Source organism: Dendropsophus ebraccatus, chromosome 1 (genome assembly GCF_027789765.1).
Source record: "Dendropsophus ebraccatus isolate aDenEbr1 chromosome 1, aDenEbr1.pat, whole genome shotgun sequence".
Classification (NCBI taxonomy): Eukaryota; Metazoa; Chordata; class Amphibia; order Anura; family Hylidae; genus Dendropsophus; species Dendropsophus ebraccatus.
This window is the reverse complement of record NC_091454.1, coordinates 92,869,059-92,890,118: the sequence shown is the minus strand read 5'-3', so window position 1 is coordinate 92,890,118 and position 21,060 is coordinate 92,869,059. Positions and strand designations below refer to the sequence as shown.

Sequence of the window (21,060 nt, the reverse complement as noted above, 5' to 3'; positions counted from 1 at the left end):
GCTTGCTTCACTGTGGGCTATAGGAAGCTCTGATGCGGGCAAGCGCTTATGCGCCCGCATCAGAGCTCCGCGGCCGGAGAGATCACCCGGCCGGTACTTAAGTACCGGCCGGGATAATCCACGCTAAGACCGGCTGTTCTGTGACCCGGCCGGGGTCACGGAACGGCCAGGTGTTCACGTTGTTTGAACATAGCCTTAAAGACATTACGTCTTTTAAAGACACACTCAAAGGCCAAATAGTCCACCTAAACTAGAATAATGTAATAACTCCAACTCAAAATGACGGAAGTCACCTTTTCCTTTCAAAAATAAAGAAGAAAAAATGTGTGAACATAGCCTATATCTGTAAATTTCTGTTTACAGAAATATTGACTCAGCAATAGATAATAATAATCTAAAATTCTAAATTGTACTTCTCACTAGTTGCAGTTTACTAAGATGTAAGGTTAGCTGCTCTAACCAAGACCTAAGGTTATTAACATTTATAATTGGGAACCATTGCAGCTTGAACTTATTGATTGAAAGCAACTTTTCCAATAAAGACAAATGATCTGAGAAGAAATATGTGTGCCACTGTAGAAAAGTGACTCATTATTTGCTTGTTAGCCTGCTTATTGTAGATGGCTCGCAATATCCAGCCAATTTTCTTATTATAGCTTTTACATGAAAATAGACTCTTAAAGAAGTACTCCAATATCAGTTAAATAAAAAAAAAAAACATATGCTGCATAAGATCACCTGTCTGCCCAAGTCTGAAACCACAATAAATCTATTTGTTTTGGGGCTCTTAGTTATTTATTATGAAGTAGTTGTACTTCCTGGCTGGGCAGTTCTACAATGCATTACTTTCCCTTCATCACAATATGATAACCTGATAACTCCCCTTCCACAGCACTCTTCTCAGTTCCCCACCCAACTGTTGCCAGAGGTTGCAGTGCATGCTGCATCAATTTTTGCAAAGCAGCATGCTTTAAAGTGACCCCCTGTCACCCCCCTTTGTGCATTCTGACATCTTTACACAGGTGTAAAGGGTAAATTTAGCGTTTTTTATACCTTATTTCATATCATACGTCATGGTGCTTGTTCAAGTAAAAAGTGTCCTTTTATCAACTGCAGATTCTATTAAGTGTGCGTGGCCTTGCGGCATTGACGCCACTTAGCCCCGCCCACAACGGCACCGTTGGCCCATTGGTTGGCCGACGTAAAGGGGGTGGGGTCTAGACCTTTCGGTCAGCCTGTTCCAATGACCAGCAAGGGGGTGGGGCCAAATGTGGCATTATGGGCGGGGCTAAGTGGTGCTAATGTCGTGAGGCCACGCCCACTTACAATTTACAGTTGATAAAAGATGACTTTTTACTTGAACAAGCACCATGATGTATGATATGAAATAAGGTATGAAGATTCTATTAAGTGTGCGTGGCCTTGCGGCATTAACGCCACTTAGCCCCGCCCACAACGGCACCGTTGGCCCATTGGTTGGCCGACGTAAAGGCGGTGGGGTCTAGACCTTTCGGCCAGCCTGTTCTAATGACCAGCAAGGGGGTGGGGCCAAATGTGGCATTGTGGGCGGGGCTAAGTGGTGCTAATGTCGTGAGGCCACGCCCACTTACAATTTACAGTTGATAAAAGATGACTTTTTACTTGAACAAGCACCATGATGTATGATATGAAATAAGGTATGAAAACCACTAAATTTACCCTTTACGCCTGTGTAGAGATGTCAGAATGCACAAAGGGGGTGACAGTGTCACTTTAAGCACTCCTCACCCTTAATGATTGGTTATGAAATATCCATCATGATTTGTTTTGAGTAGCTATCATGTCGATTTTTTCTTATAATATGGGTCTGTCAGGTCTACATCTGCAATACTTAAAGTGAATATACCATCAAGTAATTTGCTTAAAGGGGTTGTCCGGAATATTCAAATAAACTTGCATTGCATTGACCTCTGTGGGTGTTGCACATTCTACATACACTTTGATGTTTTATTTAGAGCACTCTGCCTGTTTTCTTTACTTCCTGTGATGTCAAGTTCCCTTTCTGTTCCCTTTTCCTGACAGTGAGGGAACAGTGAGTCATCAGGTGGGTGGGGTTATGCCTCCTCATTTCTTTAGCCACACCCCTAACATCTAACTGACATCTGAGCCCAGAAGAAACTGCAGCAGTAAGGACGGCATTACAGACTACAATCTCTGTACAGCACTGCAGCATTGGTTGGAGCTATAAACAGTAAATAAAGGAACTATGGAGGTGATTTATCAAAACTTGTGCAGAAGAACAGGGAAGCAGTAACTCATAGCAACCAGTCAGATTTTAGGTTTTATTTTTCAAGGCCTTTAAAAAAATGAAACAAGTGATCTGATTGGTCGCTATGGGTAACTGCTCCCCTGCACAGACTTTGCTAAATCTCCCCCTATATTGTTACTATTGTAGTGTAAAGATGTACAGTGTTAGGGCAGTGCTGCTGCTGTGTGTAATATGGAGAGGAGAGAGGCTGCTGCTGTGTGTAATAGGGAGAGGAGAGAGGATACTTCACCTCATGTCAGTCACCACTCTATATATTTCTTGCTGAGGTAACAGAATCCTGCCTCATTGAAACCCCACCTGTAGAAGGGCTACTGTAGTGTATATGTAACCCAGAACTGCAACTCCTAACATATGCATGTGTGATGTGGTTTGTAGTCCTACAACAGATAAAAGTGTGAAAAAAACTAGTGTATTTGGTAATATAAGTAATTGGCAGACAGTGAGCCACCATGCTGCTCAATAGACACTTGTAATAATACAGACATTTCCCTGCCTATGGTTAGAGAGAGCGGAGCTAGATTCAGAGAGGAGAGGGTAGAGCTACAGGATTGCAGAGCTGTGATGTCACTGCTGACCCTTGTGACCTGGAAGTTCTTAATGTAAACAAACACAAGTCCAAAAAGCAGCAACAGAGCAGGGTGCACAGGGACACAGAGGTGAAAAAAGGTTAGAGAAAACAACTAAGGGAAAGGGACAGATTACAAATTATTCACACTTCCAATAAAAAAAAAATGTTGGACAACCTCTTTAAAGTTTTTTTTATATGAATGGATCAGCGCCGACGCAGAAATGCCAGTGCTGCTGTCCCTTTTTTTGAACCGAGACTCGATTCATGCGCACAATACTGGTTTATTTGCGGACACTGGCCCAGCATGAAGCATGGCGGGGGCGGGCCCTCCCCTCTGTGATGTGGCTTTATTATAATAAATGGAGCTGTGTTACAGAGGGGAGGGATGTACTTGATGGTACATTTGCTTTAACAGGAAATTGGCGAATTGGTTCAATAGGAGCCCTAGCTATCAAAATTTTCTAGCATACTTTTTTTTGTAGCATACTAATTAAAAGCAAATTGATAGCACATAAAAAGCATATTGATTGAAAGCATATTGACTTGAGCAATGTCATATTCTAACTCACCCTCAACCCTACCTGGAGGAGAGGGTTTACAGAGTAAGGTCAGAGCTGTTGATTTCTTAAAGTGACTCTGTGCCCACAATCTGCCCACCCCAAACTGCTTGTACCTACTATTGTTAGTCTTTTTCTTAATGATGTCCTGGCCCTCATTCAAGTTCTTCTGTACTTGCCCATACTGTGCACAACTCATTCATGACATATATCTTGGATGGAAACCATGATTACAGTAAAGTGGGGATAAACCCAACAAACTACTATCTTGGTTATTGATAGTAAACTCTGTCAATGCCAAATATTTTATCCAATCTGATTGCTGATTTGAACAGAGCTTTTGTGGGACAGTTTGGATTATTGCCTCAGTTTTCTGGTGCTGGTGATTCCTAACACCTTACAGAGAGTTCTCCAAAATCATGAGACAAACTGCACTCCCCTATCAAAACAGTATTTTTTTCACAGATGGTAACCTTTTTAATTGAATTACATGACACATTTTACTAAATCTATCCACAACTGACTTAAGAAGCAGAAAGATCTGTCATGAAATTCATGGAAATGTGCATCCATAGGTGCTTAGGGATAGTTAATGGACAGAGTACGCAGGTTGGATGAGTGAACACAGACCTCACAGGCTGCCTCATAAGAATCCACATCTCAAGATACAGAAGACCACCAGTACTTACGAGAAATCAATCTTTTTGTACCAGCCACTCTGGGATGTGCTGATAAATAGTCATAAGAGTCTTTAAGAAATCATAATCAAAATTCCGGGGATAAAAAAACCTTGGAAACCAGACAATTAGCAATAGTCATATCCTGATGTGTCTTAATGTTGGTGGCCAGGTCGGGAGTGATGGCTGAGAAAAATGTCTCCTTGGACAAAATATGCACTGGATCTTCCCGAGTTTAGTGGTTGGCACAAAAGCTTCTAGACAACATATGAAACATGGAGCCAAGTGTGCCTGAAGAAGGTTAAATCTTTTGGCTTTTCCAAAAAGTAGGGCTGTCAGAACTGTAACCTGATGTTGGGCACCTTCGAGGAAGTGGTGCCATTCCTCAAGGCCCACTTAACTGCCAACAACTCACGGGTAACCACATTTTCCCCACTACCTCTCTGCAGAGGAAATTTTTCAAGAGAACAATGCACAAGGACAGGGGTTAGTAATAGCAGTCTACCCCTGAGAAAGGATGGCCCCTGCCCCAAACTCAGAAGCATGTACCTCAGTGATAAAAAGTTTAGTATGATTTGCTTGGATCACAACAGGAGCTGTGACAAAGCCTTTTAAAGTCCTCTACAGCCACTAACTGATATTTGGCTCTTTTTAGTCATATCTGTCAATGGCCACACTAAAAAAACAAAATTCTAATAAATTCATGATAATAGCTTGCAAACCTCAAGAACTGATTCAGAGCTTTCAAGGAGGCTTGGATCTTGCTAGGATCCATGCAAAATGAATGGTTAGAATGTGGTCAGGATATACCCTAGGAATGGTACCTCCTGAAATCCAAATACACACCTCAGGTTTAACAAACAACCTGTTTTGCTTCAGCATTTATAAAACCTGATGCATGTGTTTAACATGTAATGCACAATTTTTAGAAGAGAGTAACATTATCATCTGGGAACAAAACCATAAAGATCCCAATTAGATCTCAAAAGATAACATTGACTCAATTTAAAAAGACTGCAGGGGCATTACAAAACTAAAATGTTTCACCAACTCAAAATGTTCTAGCTGGGAATTAAAGGTGGTCTTCGATTCTCTCAGTATGCATGGAGCTTACCAACAATTCTAGTTCTGGGGTTGACTGTCAATCAAATAATACCCCTAACCAAAGGTGTTAATAACCAAAGGTTAGCAGAGGTTTAGAAGAGGATTACAAGGTAAATTTAAACAGTGGATAAAATATACATCCACAAAATAGGATGCTGACCCTAAGTCTTGACAATCTATGACAATCCCAACTCCCTGCATCTTATTGCCTGCAGAACAAGAGTGGAGCTTTAAATATAGATGACAACACTCCTTAAAAGTCTTAAAAGCTCTTTGGTCACCCGGAAACTTATCTGGCAGCTGAACTGGGGATTTCCAGGGAGTAGGGAGTGTAACTGAGACATTATCACTCAGAGTGGTCTTTTGCTGCTAAACCTTATGCGCCAAATACTGAACCAGCTGGGTGAATCCTTCCACCTGCTCTATCAATGCTACTTAGCTACTTCTTTTAACACATTTTTATACTTATTTTCACAGTTGTTTCTTTTACCTTTTTATATGCAATCCAATCAAAGACTCGATCAATATCAGTAGCCTTAAGAACTTCTTGTGAAACTGGATGTGAACTTGCCAATCCATCAAGTAACATGACCTCATGCAACACATCTGTCAAAAACCTTTGTTTCTCCTGAGAAAGAAAGAAAAAAAAATATTTTATTAGTATTTTTATTTATTTATTTATTTTTTAATATAACTTTTTTCGTGCTTTGCTCCTTTGACATAACACTGTTTGAAAGTACCATCTACCATACAGCTTGATATCATCACTTGATAGATTTCAATCTGTGTGACCAATTACATTTTTCAATACAATTTTTTTTGCAAAATATGATAGCAACAGATTTAATAGTAGTGGTGGTTAGAAAATGATCCATTAACCCCTTCGGGACCAGGCTAATTTTCATTTTTGCGTTTTCGTTTTTTCCTCCTTGTGCTTAAAAGGCCATAGCACTTGCATTTTTACACCTACAGACCCACATGAGCCCTTATTTTTTGCGTCACTAATTGTACTTTGCAATGACATGCTGAATTTTTGCTTAAATTATACTACGAAACCAGAAAAAAATTCAAAGTGAGGTGAAATTTAAAAAAAAAACGAATTTCTTTTATTTGGGGGAAATGTGTTTTTACGCCATTCGCCCTGGGGTAAAACTGACTTGTTATGCATGTTCCTCAAGTCGTTATGATTAAAACGATATATAACATGTATAACTTATATTGTATCTAATGGCCTGTAAAAAATTCAAACCATTGTTAACAAATATACGTTCCTTAAAATCGCTCTATTCCCAGGCTTATAGCGCTTTTATCCTTTGGTCTATGGGGATGTTTGAGGTGTCATTTTTTGCGCCATGATCTTTACTTTCTATCTATACCTTCATTGCGCATATACGACTTTTTGATTGCTTTTTATTACATTTTTTCTGGATTTGATGCAACCAAAAATGCGCAATTTTGCACTTTGGGATTTTTTTTGCGCTGAGGCCGTTTACCGTGCGAGATCAGGAATGTGATTAATTAATAGTTCGGGCAATTACGCAAGCGGCGATAGCAAACATGTTTATTTATTTATTTGTTTACTTTTATTTATAACCTGGGAAAAGGGGGGTGATTCAGACTTTTATTGGGGAGGGGCTTTTTACTAATAACAATACTTTTTTTTTTTACACATATACTAGAAGCCCCCCTAGGGGACTTCTAGTATATATACTTTGATCTTTTATTGAGATCTTTGCTGTATAGATATACAGTACAGCAAAGATCAATGAGATCGGCACTCGTTTGCTTTCGGCTGCTGCAGCCGAATACAAGCGAGTGCCGAGCTGGGGAAGGCGCCATCTTGGACGAGTCCCTGGCCGGCATCAGACAGGGAGATCACTCCTCCGGGACAACGTCCCGGAGGAGCGATCTTCGCCACTAGACACCAGGGAAGTGCTGCAGCCGGTAATAGGATGGAGCTGTCATGTTTGACAGCTGCATCTGATTACTGTATTAGAGGGCACGGCGATCGGACCGTGCCCGCTAATACCGGCGGTCCCGGGCTACAAGCGGCACCCGGGACCGCCGCCCGCGCGAGGACGTACAGTTACGTCCTCATGCGGGAAAGGGTTAAGTTGCATCCAATCCATCATTATTTGCCTAGCTAAATAATCTCCTGCCTCTTTTTATGATCCATGTTCATCTTAGGTGCCTGATTTTTAAATGATTTATCAGAGTTACATTAAAGAAGGACAATGCTTTTGTTGCTAAGCTATTCAAGTTCTATCATGAATTAAGAAAGCTAAAGCACAGCTACTGAAAAAAATCACAATCTGACGCCCCCCCCCAATCCACTTGCACCTTTGATTAGCTGCTTTCAATCCAAGATGTGGTCCGTTTGGCAGGTGATGCAGTTATTGTCCTAAAAAAAATACGTTAAAACTTGAAGCCCATGCCAAACGGGAGTATCTGTGCCCTAACTTTGCACCAACCCTCCATTCCTCCTCCCCACCCTCTTCATCATTAGGAATGCCACTGAAATATTTTCTCCATGCTGAACATTGCACAGGTCCTTAACTATCCAGCCTATTTGCTGGGCTGCCACAGGAGGGGAATAGGAGGCAATCTGCCTGGAGCATTCCTAATGATAAAGAGGGTGGGTAGGAGGGACAGAAAGGTTGTGCAAAGTTTGGGCACAGATACTCCCATTTGGCATGGGCTTCAAGTTTAAAAGTATTTTTTAGGACAATAACTGCATGACCTGCTTAACAGACCCCAGGACATATCTTGGATTAAAAGCAGCTATCCAAAGGTACAAGTGGTTTGGGCGGGGGGGTTCAGATTGTGGGTACAGAGTCGATTTAATGTTTAGAAATTAAAATGAATTAGTAATTTTATAATTAAAAAAATGAATTAACATTTTACAATCACTGATGTTATAAATGCTATAGAAAACCAAGGCCGGTTTCACTTTTTTTTTGACAGCTCATTATTTTTTCAATGTAGAAACTTAATTGTGCTTAAAGGGAACCTGTCACCCCCCGTGCCAGGGTGACAGGCTCCCATCCCCCCGTTAGAGCCCCCTATACTCACCTCATCCCGCCAGGTCCCGCTTCTGGATCAGGTCGGGTCAAGGAGATCTCAGCCGCTGCAGCCCGGCGCGCACGCTGAGAGATGAGTCCAACGCTCATAGAGAATGACGGAGCGCTGGACTCTCCTGTCATTCTCTATGAGTGTTGGACTCATCTGAGGAGCGCGCGCTCCGGCCTTCAGCCGCCGATATCTCCGTGACCCGACCATCTCCAGAAGCGGGACCCGGCGGGATTAGGTGAGTATAGGGGTCTCTAACGGGGGGTTAGGAGCCTGTCACCCCGTCACCGGGGGTGACAGGTCCTCTTTAAAACACATGCTCTTTTTTTCTTTTTTCCCCTTAAAGTGCCATTTTACTTTTACTGACATACAATAAATGTCTCATTTAAAGGAATTTGTCAACAGATTTATTCTGCCCAAACCATGAACGGCTTTGAATCCCAATTGACTCATCTCATCAATGATGGTAAGTTTTACTCTCAAATGCTGTGGAGTTTTAGATTTTTGAACTAAGCTGAGGCACATGAAAAGGAGACTGTCTTCCTAATACCTTTTCTCCCCCCCCCCCCCACACACACACACAATTGAATTACAAGTTTCTTCCTGTATAGGCATATAAAAAAAAATTGTACGGCGGGCCAACACACTCATAACAAGTTCCCCATAGTGTTCCAGTTCCAAACAGCCCGATAGCAAAGTAGGTTCTGGTTTTCTCCTTTTTATTTTAAGAACTGTTTTTACTGTGTATGTATGTGTCTGTATATTTTGTACCATCTCTTTTCTTTTATTGTGACCTGTACTGTATGCACTGTCCTTTTTTATTTGATATTAAATTTCACTTTAATAAGAGCTTTCCTGTGTTCTAAAAAGGCCCTATGTCTCTGAAGTAAAACGTTACCAGGGGTAAGTGATTACCATAAGATTGTGATAGACATAATTTTTCATTTGTAAACTTGTCTGACGAAGGGATCTTGTGAATCCCGAAAGCTCACAGCTCTAACCATTTTTTGTTGGCCAATAAAGGTATCACTCCTAAAATACTTTGATTTCAAGTATTTACCACGATATATATTCCTGTATAGGCAGAAAGGCACACCAAAGTTATTTGTGACCACCATGATAACTTGTAGTTGAGGCAGCATAAAAAAGATGACAGGTCCCTTTCAAGTACTTTCAACTAAAAGACAGTAACATTTACAAGCTGTGCTCAATTTCTAAAAATGGCTTTTAACTATATCAGAATTGTTAAAACCCCAAAACAAATCTGTATAAATTATTCAGCTTTGCATTCTTTTAAGCCTATTTAATTTCTGATGCTCCTCCATACATAACTATCCTAACTAGGCAAGGGTAGATTGCTGTATGAAAATGTCTTACTCATGATGATAAAGCCAATGCTAATAAATAATGTAGAATGCTAGTTTATCCAATTATATATTGAAGAATGAGCCTCAGCCCAATTGAGCAAGAGAAGTCACTCCATTTAAGATTCATATTGTTCACTGTCACTAGATTTCTGTTTATTGCAATATTTTATTGTATTTATTTATTTTAATTTTTCTGGAAGCTTAGCTTTTTATCAGGATTTAAAGTGGTGCCATGTAGGTATTTCTGAACTCTTCATTTTTTTTTTTATCAATTCTTTATTTTTGGGTTTTGCCTGAACTCTTCATTTTAAGGATACTCAAATCATTAACTATACAGAAACTATTTGTTTAACAGAAACACAAATGTGACAGGAGAGATCTGCATTTACTGTTGAGAAATTTGAGTTTAACAAATACTCATTCCTAATATCCTCATTAGATAGATGGCATAGTATTCAGTATGACATTACTTTATGCCTTCCCCCTTATAAGTCTCTCTGCACAACATATGAAAGATTGATCTAGTCTTACTAGCTATCTGTGCAGTCACAATATGCTTAATTTCTTATACATGGAAACAGGAAAACCCCAAATACTCTAAATCTATTTAATGAACAACCAGCTAGCTGTGATGGGGAATGGTAGCATTAAGTAACACATTATTTTCTATCAGATAGATAGAAGACAGACAGACATATAGATACCTAGATTATCTGCCTTAAAGGAGAAATTTTTTATTAAAGTATTGTATTGCCCCCCAAAAGTTATACAAATCACCAATATAGATTTATTATGGGAAATGCTTATAAAGTACTTTTTCCCTGCACATACTACTGCATCAAGGCTTCACTTCCTGGATAACATGGTGATGTCACTACCCGACTCCAAGAGCTGTGCGGGCTGTGGCTGCTGGAGAGGATAATGGCAGGGGGACACTGAGGGACACAGGGTACTGGAGGGACACTGAGCGTCCTTCTGCCATCATCCTCTCCAGCAGCCACAGCCCGCACATCTCTGGGAGTCGTGTCGTGACCCCACCATTTTATCCAGGAAGTGACATCACCATGTTATCCAGGAAGTGACATCAACATGTTATCCAGAAAGTGAAGCCTTGATGCAGTAGTAAGTGCAGGGAAAAAAGCACTTTATAAGTATTTTCCGTAATAAGTGTATATTGGTAATTTGTATAACTTTTGGGGGGCAATACAATACTTATAAAAAAAATTTTTGCTGGACTTGTCCTTTAACCCCTTAAGGATCGGGCCTGAAATGGCCTTAAGGACCGGAGTAAATTTTATGAATATGACCAGTGTCACTTTATTCATTAATAACTTCGGGATGCTTTTACCTATCCGGATGATTCTGAGATTGTTTTCTCGTGACATATTGTACTTCACATTTCTAGTAAATTGGAGTCGATACTTATAACAAATCTTTATGAAAAAAAACAAAACTTTAAAACTTTTCTGCTTATACAGAAAATGGTTATATCACATAAATTATATATTAAATAGCATTAGCAACATGTCTACTTTATGTTGGCGGCATTTATTAAACTATCTTTCATTTTTTTTAAACAAAAGAAAGCGTAAAACATTAGCAGCAAATTTCCAAATTTTCGGTAAAATTTCAAAATCAGATATTTTTAGGGACCTGTTCAGGTTTAAAGTGTATTTGAGGGGACTGTGTATTAGAAAGCCCCACGAAGCACCCCATTTCAGAAACTTCACCCCCCAAACTCTGCAAAAGCACATCCAGAAAGTTTTTTAACCCTTTAGGGGAGTCACAGAAATAAAAGCTAAGTGTGTAAGAAATTTGAAAATTTTTATTTTCTGTGCAGAGATTTTATTGTAATCCAATATTTTTCATAATTATAAACCTATTACCAGAGAAATGCACCCCAATAATTATTGCCCCGTTTCTGCAGTTTATAGAAATACCCCATATGTGGCCCTATTGCGCTATTTGACGCAACCACAAGCCTCAGATACAAAGGAGCGCCTAGTGAATTTCAATGGCTCCATTATATTTGGTCATTTCTGACTGTACCACTTCAGGTTGGCAGAGGCTCTGGGGTGCCAAAACCTAAAAAACACCCCTAAAGGGACACCATTTAGAAAACTAAACCCCTCAAGGAATGTAACAAGGGGTGCGGTGAGCATTTGGACCCCACAGGTGCTTCACAGATTTTCCGAACAATGTGGCGTGAAAAAAGACAAAAGTATTTTTTACACTAAAACGTTGTTCTAGCCTTCAATTTTTCATTTTCACAAAGGGATAAAAGGAAAAAAAAGACACAAAAAGTGTAGCGCAGTTTCTCCCGAGTACAGAAATACCCCACATGTGGACATAAAGTGCCAAGCGGGCGCAGGACGAGCCTCCAAAGGGAAGGAGCGTTTGGAAGCTGGATTTCACTGGAATGGATTTCAAGGGCCACATCGCATTTACAGAGCCCTCGTGCTGCCAAAACACTGGAAACCCCCCACAAGTGACCCCATTCTGGAAACTATACCCCTCAAGGAATCTAACAAGGGGGGCAGTGAGCATATGGACCCCACTGGTGACGGGCACAAATGTGGAACAATGTGACGTGAAAGTGAAAAATTTCATTTTTTCACTTTCACGGCACAAATGTGCCCGTCATCAAGGGGTCCATTTGCTAACTACACCCCTTGTTAGATTCCTTGAGGGGTGTAATTTCCAGAATGGGGTCACTTGTGGGGGGTTTTCACTGTCTTGGCAGCACAAGGGCTCTGTAAATGCGACATGGCGTTCATAATCCATTCTAGCCAAATCCAACCTCCAAAATCCAAATGGCGCTCCTTCCCTTCGGAGGCTTGCCCTGCACCCACATGGCGCTTTATGTCCACATGTGGGGTATTTACGGACTCGGGGGAAATTGCTCTACACATTTAGTGTTTTTTTTTTCTCTTTTAACCCCTTGTGAAAATGATAAATTCAAGGCTAGACCAACATTATAGTGTAAAAAATGTAATATTTCATTTTCACGCCACATTGTTCCACATTTGTGCCCGTCACCAGTGGGGTCCATATGCTCACTACACCCCTTGTTACATTCCTTGAGGGGTGTAGTTTCCATAATGGGGTCACTTGTGGGGGGTTTCAACTGTCTTGGCAACACAATGGCCTTTTAAATGCAACATGGCCCCTCGAAATCCAATCCAGCCAAATCCAGCCTCAAAAAACCAAATGGCGCTCCTTCCCTTTGGAGGCTTACCCTGCACCCGCATGGCACTTTATGTCCACATGTGGGGTATTTCCGTACTCAGGAGAAATTGCGCTACACATTTAGTGGTTTTTTTTACCTTTTAGCCCCTTGTGAAAATGAAAAAATCATGACAAGATTAATGATTTAGAGTAAAAATTTTAAAAAAATTACACTAAATGTTGGTCTAGCCTTGATTTTTTTCCATTTCCACAAGGGGTTAAAAAAGAAAATGAACACAAAACGTGTAGGGTAATTTCCCCTGAGTACGAAAATACCCCACATGTGGGCATAATGTGCCATATGGGCACAGGGCAAGCCACCAAAGGGACAGAGCGCCATTTAGAGGCTTGAATGGAGGATGGAGGCCACGTCGCAATTACAAAGCTCCTGTGCTGCCAGGACAGTAGAAACCCCCGACAAGTGACCCCATTCTGGTAATTACACCCCATAAGAAATCTAACGAGGGGTGCAGTGAGCATATGGACCCCACTGGTGACGGGCACATGTGTAGAACATGTGCCGTGAAAATAAAAAATACCATTTTTTTCATTTTCACGTCCCAAATGTGGCCGTCACCAGGGGGCAATATACCCGCTGCCCCCCTTGTTAGATTCCTTATGGGGTGTAGTTTCCAGAATGGGGTCACTTGTGGGGGGTTTCTACTGTCCTGGCCGCACAGAGGCTTTGTAATTGCATCATGGCATCCTCTAATGGGAATGGCGGCCATACCTACTTAGCTGGGGAAAAGGGACAATTCTCATTTATTTGGGGGTATTAGGCCAATTATTAGTTTATAAGGTTGGAAATGACAGGTGTCCATCAAACTCAATCTGTGTTGATCCAGAGGAAGGCAAAAACCCCTCGTGAGGCAGACGACAGTAGCCTCATCACTGGGAAAAAATTCCTTCCTGACTCCATAATGGCGATCAGAATAATCCCTGGATCAACGTGACCCCTGAAATAGGAATAAGGGACAGAATTTAGAAAATGTAGAACCCCAGTGACGTGTGGTACGCCTTGAAGCGATCCTGTATGCAGAGGCCGGGGTGATCAGGACAGGTGTCACACTGGAAAATGGCGTCCTTCCTGATCCCCCTGTTACGCCACACTCTGCACTTCTTCTGGGGTCTCCTGTTCTCCAGTGTGGGGGACGTCACCTGGAAAATGTTGTCCTGGTGCGATACGGGGTCCTTCATATCCAGAAGCGCTGGGTCCGCTCCATGGCTGCTAAATATTAGGGCCCTATTACTACTTCTGATATGTTCGGATCGTGCCGCAAGCTACAGTAGCTCGGGCAGCGAGGGACCGGAAGAGGGGGGTGCTGGTATAAAAGTTATCCCCGTACAGGTGGTAACCTTTATCCAGCAGTGGGAAGATCAGTTCCCGGACGGGGGGGAGGGGGCATCTGGGGGCTGCATTCGGGTGTCCCTTCCTTCATACACTCTAAGGGTACGTGCACACTGCGGAATGGCGAAGGATAACCCTTCGTGCATTCCGCAGTTGGCACCTGCCGGCTGACTGATGCAGGCGCGCGTCTCCATCCGTGTCATAGACTCCATTCTATGCACGGGCGGATTCCGCTCTCTGTCCAACGTGTTCAGTCTTTGGACGGACGATGGAATCCGCCTGTGCATAACATGGAGTCTATGACACGGGTAGAGACATGCGCCTGCATCAGTCCGCCGGTGGGTGCCAGCTGCGGAATGCACAAAGGTTTATCTTCGCCATTAAGCAGTGTGAGGTACTGAGGTACTCTCACAGAGTTTGTAGAATTTCACGCCATACCGTGATCTCTTATTGGGACGGTACTGGCGGAAAAGACGTGTCTGGGAGGCAGCATACACTACGCTATCCCCCAGACACGTCACTGGAGGATGAGGATGAATGGAGGAACGAAGGATCCCCCCATTTATCCTCACTGGCTGTTTCGGTGTTGGAGGCAATAATAACGTATCCCTCTGACGCCGAAAACACCCTGGGGGTCATCTTTATACGGGGACTAGTATATGGGGTATGTAGTGGTGTAGTGTCAAACTTTATTCAATGTAGTTTGGTGTAATGTAGTGTTTTTTACGTGTTTTTTTACAGTAAGTATAAAAAAAAAAAAAACTACGCCAAAAATGGTGTTGCTGATAAATGCCGCACTTATGTGCGGCACTTATCAGCAGACCGTGGCAGTAGGATAGAGAAAAAAAACACCCTACGCCAAAAAGGAGGAGTTGCTGATTAGCAGCGCACTTTCGTGCGATGCTGATCAACACTCAGCGGCGATAGGGTGCGGAAAATAGAAAAAAAAAAATAGAAAAAAAAAAAAACCTTTATTACATACTGAACATCCCTGTAGCTGCTGATAAGTGTATTACACATATCAGCCACTAGAGGGCATCAGAGCGGAAAATCCCGAAAACCCGACGCTGGAGCCGAAAATAGCCGAACGTGACGTCACGGAAGAAGGCGAAGACCCGAACGAGACCACGAGGACGCCGGGAACCCGGAAGACGCCGATCAGGACCCCGGGACAGGTGAGTAATGTACGAATACCTGCTCTGGACCCCTCAGCTACCTAGCTGAGGGGTCCGGAGCAGGTATTTATAACTTTTGGGGACTTTGATCGCCGTGAACGGCCGGCCGGTAGCGGCCGGCCGTTCACGGCGATCAGGCCGGTGGCACCTGGCCACCATTACTTTTTACAGTAATGGCGGTCGTTGCCGTCCTCGGACAGCACCGACCGCCATTTTTTCGGAACGCCAAGGTTCCGATCGCCGCTATTGGCTGATCTGAACTGATAAGCCAATAGCGGCGATCGTCGGCATGGGGGGGGTTAACAACCCCCCATGCTGACAGGGAGAGATGGCCTGCAGTGTATTTCGGCAGGCCATCTCTCCCGATCGCATGCGGCCGGTCCGCGGCGCCCTCTTAAAGGACCCGCGTACCGGTACGTCATGGGTCCTTAAGTGACAGTGATCCATGACGTGCCGGTACGTCATGGGTCCTTAAGAGGTTAATGTCTCCTTTGTCAGTCTGTAACCAAAATACTGGTACCATGTTGTTGGTTGACCATAATAAATAAGTGAGCCAATAGAGGAGGACTCAACACCTACTAACAAGAAGATGAACATTTAAGGGTGAAACTATCTTGCTAAAAAGTGTCTACATCTTACAACCTGCAGTCAGGGGGGCAAGACAGTATCAGACCGCCCTGACTGCTTTCTAAGCGATTGGTTGAGGCACTAATTCAACTTTATACCAATAACTGAGAGTACTGTGCAGCCATTTACTGTTGCAATCATCTCCCTTTTCCTGCTAGACACCAATCCATAAAATCAGTACCAGGCAGAAAAAGGAAGCTGGAAGCAATGTGCACATCAGAAGGACCCCCATGAATAATTCATCTCTGGCCAGAAGACACATGTCCTGCATGGCTGCAGGAACTTCCATGTTGTCAACAGCTGGTTATTGGGAACATGCTCAGACAGGAGTCACAAACACCCAACTACTAGGTACAGGTGCCAGGAACAATGTATTAAAAAGGAATGTGAATCTCTGTGTGTGCACGTGGGAGTATGTTGGCAGAGCAAGGATGGCTGTGTGTGTGAGTGTTTGAATAGAAATTATATTTAGTAGTACCTGTAGAGGGCATTGTGGCCCCCACTTACCACCCATGGTATATGGGCTAAGGACGAACAATGCCACACAATCAGCACCCACATAAAAATGTGGGCAGTACAGCTGAGTAACTACTGCTAAAATGAATATATTGCAACGTGGCAGGGCTGGCAACTATTTTGTTTGTGCACAACAGATCAATACTAGAGCCCTTCAACTGTTGAACAAGATCATTGTTCTGGAACAACAACTCTGCCCTGTAGTGGCTAATGCCTATGATTGGCTACTACTAAATAGATACACAAGCTCTGGAGCTGGGTGTAGATTTTTGCCATGATTTATGCCTGCTAGCAAGTGGTGTAAATCATGATTAATCAGGCATATGGGGGAGGCCAAACCTTCTCCCCCTCTTGCAGCAACCCTCCTTGTGCGTCCATCAGGAAAGCATGTTGTATGTGGGGAAAAGATGCAGATTTTTGTGCAAACCACTTAGCCAATCTGCACCTTAACACTGGCATACGCCAAGGACACTTTTGATAAATTCCCCACACAGTTTATCCAAGTGCGGTCACCCACAGAAGTAAACTTTTAAGTGTTTTGATAAATTGAAAACTTAAAGGTAAAAGGTAACAGTAGACACATCTGTGAATTTAAAATACAATTAAATCATAGAATAAATCAGAACAGCTGATTGCAACAGAACGCATGGGGAAAGTGCATATGCAAAAGTGCCACAATATAAAAAAAAAATCTTGCAACAATGCAGAGAATATATAATAAATAGTTGGGTATCTTTACACAGTAGCTTGATCTATCTATAAACACAGTAAGGCTCTCAATACAATAGACGACATGTGTCACAAAGTTAATACCATGGAGTACACTACTGATAAAGCATTACCTAAAGTGCTAGTTCACACTCTGCCCATGCGATGCGCCCCGACGCGCGTTTCGGCAACACGCCTTTCTCTATGCGTGCTATGGTGGTGGCGGTAGAATATCTGCATAGACGGCTCTCTGACCACTGGTAAAATTTACCCTGTGCTGTGGGAATCGTCCTGGCTCCTTACGGGCGCCTTGGCGTCTCAACCCATTCTGGCTACAGCTGATTCAGCCTGTCCCTCCCATCTCTGCTGAAATTGCTTTCTTTATGGAGGTTAATGATGGTACGACCGCTAAAACAATGGTTTGGGACTCTCTCAAAGCATATTTGCGAGGTGTGCTGATTAAAGCAATAAGTAAACGTAAATCCAAAACGAAAGAAATCCATAATATGCTGCAGTTTAGATTAGAACATACTGAACAGGGGTATGTGGAACATCCGTCTGAGGTGTCCAAGAAGCAATGGTTAGATGCTCAGGATATGTATAATGATCATTTGGAGCATACTGCTGATGATAAGCGGTTCTTTCAGCAGCTTAGGTATTTTGAGAGTGGGGAAAGCACTGGGAGATTGTTGGCGAGGGTTGCCTCGGCCCAGAGAGGACCTTCTTTCATAGCCCAGCTACAAACGGGTGCGGGACAGATAGTGACAGCAGATGAAGATATCTTGGCGGAAATGGTCTCTTTCTATAAAGACACATATGCGTCTAAACTTGACTGTGGGGAGGATGAGCTAACTGCCTATGTTTCTTTCATTCCACTTCGTAGGTTAACAGAAGCACAGAGAGAGGAGCTGGATAGTCCCCTGGGACTGGAGGAGTTGGAGGAAGCGCTAAAAGATTTCCCAAATGAAAAATCTCCTGGTGTTGATGGGTTACCGGCTGAGTTCTTTAACCCATAGCCGCACCATGCAGTTATAGTACGTCCTGGCAGGAGGTTAGTTTCCGCACCAGGACGTACTATAACTTCCCGGCTCCCGGTGCTCACTGTTTATGTAAACAGTGACCGGGAGCTGAAACTAAACTGTCAGCTGATAGCTGACAGTTTAGTGAAGCCGTTCCTGGACCCCCAGCAGGGGTCCAGGAAAGGCAATCACCGGCATCAGGGGATTGGTAACGATCCACTGATGCCGGTGCACAGTCATCAGTAACCCCCGGGTCCCGGTCTCTGCTGAGGTCCGGGACCGGGGGAAGCTGGGGCAGAGATTCCTCCCTCTCCTCCTCCTCTGCCTCTGATTACCCCCCCCCCCCACGATCAGAGCCCCCCCCCTGCACTTGATCGGCGCCCCCCCTCCCCCCGCGATTCCCGCGGCCCCCCCGCGATTCCCGCGGCCCCCCGCGATCAGCACCCCCATCCGCGGTAGCCACGCCCCCACCCGCGATAGCCACGCCCCCTGGTCCCGGGACTCACCCTGAGCTCAGGGATCCAGGGACGGCCTCCTCCTGGGAAGCATGTGACCAGCATTTGTCCAATGACGCTGGTCACATTGCTTCTCTGTACTGTGATTGACAGCTCTGTGATCAGAGCTGTCAATCACAGTGTCTGATAGTGAGGACCAGAGGCTGGATGCAGGGTCTGATCCCCCACTAGCTGAATGCTATGTGAGGAGATCAGAGCCTGCATCCACATAGTGTATACACAAAACACACACACATAATAAATACCCCCTCCCCTGTGATCTCCCAGTGATAAGAGAGATCTTAGTCAGCGTCAGTTAGAAAGCGCCAGTCAGTGTCCGTTAGTAATCGTTAGTCAGTGTCCGTTAGTAACCGTCAGTCAGTGTCTGTTAGTAAGTGTCAGTCAGTGTGCATTAGTAAGCATCAGTCAGTGTCTGTTAGTAAGCGTCAGCCAGCAATCATTAGTCAGTGTCCGTTAGTAAGCGTCAGTCAGTGTCCGTTAGTAATCGTTAGTCAGTGTCCGTTAGTAAGCGTCAGTCAGTGTCCTTTAGTAAGCGTCAGTCAGTGTCCGTTAGTGTCAGTCAGCGTGCATTAGTAAGCGCCAGTCAGTGTCTGTTAGTAAGCGTCAGTCAGTGTCCGTTAGTAATCGTTAGTCAGTGTCCGTTAGTAAGCGTCAGTCAGTGTCCATTAGTAAGCGTCAGTCAGCGTCCGTTAGTGTCAGTCAGCGTGCATTAGTAAGCACCAGTCAGTGTCTGTTAGTAAGCGTCAGCCAGCGTCCGTTAGTAATCGTTAGTCAGTGTCCGTTAGTAAGCGTCAGTGTCCATTAGTAATCGTTAGTCAGTGTCCGTTAGTAAGTGTCAGTCAGTGTCCGTTAGTAATCATTAGTCAGTGTCTGTTAGTAAGCGTCAGTCAGCATCCGTTAGTAAGTGTCAGTCAGCGTGCATTAGTAAGCGCCAGTCAGTGTCTGTTAGTAAGCATCAGTCAGCGTCCGTTAGTAACCGCCAGTGTCTGTTAGTAAGCATCAACGTCCGTTAGTGTCAGTGTCTGTTAGTGTAATTCAGCGTCCGTTAATAAACATCAGCCTTTGTTAGTGTCAGTAAACGTCGTTGCATTTACTGCTACAGTAGGAGTGCACACACAGACAGAGGTGCTCCTTCTCTTCTGAGCCGTGTTGTGCGTCCGTACAATTTTTTACGTTCACAAATTGGGTATTTTCTTACTCAGGAGAAATTGCTTTACAAATTTTGGGGGGCTTTTGCTTCTCCAAGCTTTTTGGAATTTGGAAAATTTGGGGTTTCACTAACGTGTAAGTGTGAAAAATGTGATTTTTAATGTTCATGGGCCCCTTTTGCAAAAAACTGTGAAAAACTTGTGGGGTCAAAATGCCCACTGTACCCCTTGTTACGTTCCTTAAGGGGTGTAGTTTTCAAAATGGGGTCACTTGTGGGGGGTTCCCACTGTCTCAGCACTAGGGGGCTCTGTAACTGTAACATGGTCTCCTACATTTATTCCAGCCAAATCCACGCTCCAAAATCCAAAGGGTGCTCCCTCTCTTCTAAGCCATGTTGTGCGCTTGTGCAACACTTTATGTCCACAAATGGGGTATTGATAAAAACTGCAGATGCAGAGGAATAAATGTTTTATTACATTTTACTTTTTATAGCTGGTTTGGTATGAAAAAAATAGGATTGAATTGGGATCTCTGCAAAGAAAGTGGAAATTTTTACTTTCCACACTTTCTTTGAAGTTATTCCTGTGAAATGCGTAAAGGGTTAAAAAAAACTGTATGAATGTCAATTTGAATACTTGAGTTTAAATTTTCACAAATATTTTGAAAGTTGCTACTAAACAATTACGGTCTCTAAAATCCCCCAAAAAAGTTAAAGCATGTTCACCAAATGCTGCCAATATAAAGTAGACTTGTTATAGATATGAATTAATCAATAATTTATGTGGTATAACTATCTTCCTTATTGGCAGAAACTTTCAAATTTAGAGAAATGCAATAATTTTTACATTTTTCACAACATTTTGGAGTTTTTCACAAAAAAACGCTAAAGGTATCGATCCAAATTTACCACTAACATAAAGTAGAATATGTCACGAAAAAACAATCTTGGAATCACAAGGATTGATAAAAGCATTCCAAAGTTACAGAGGCATAAAATGACACATGTCATATTTGAAAAATTTGGCTGTGTCATAAATGCCAAAACTGGCTGTGTCCCCTAAGGGTTAAACAGTACGGTGAGATCCTGCTGCTGACACTATTGTCTACATTTGGTGCAGCGTGTTG

General features: G+C 43.0%; 1 protein-coding gene across 1 annotated transcript in view; it reads right to left on the bottom strand.

The window, feature by feature from the left end:
• The window catches only part of TRHDE (thyrotropin releasing hormone degrading enzyme), a 469,889-nt gene that overhangs the window by 157,396 nt on the left and 291,433 nt on the right, over positions 1 to 21,060 (bottom strand). The window contains exon 6 of the mRNA XM_069957471.1: positions 5,705 to 5,842. Within this exon, the coding sequence (XP_069813572.1) occupies positions 5,705 to 5,842 (138 nt within the window). The remainder of the gene's footprint in view (positions 1 to 5,704; positions 5,843 to 21,060) is intronic.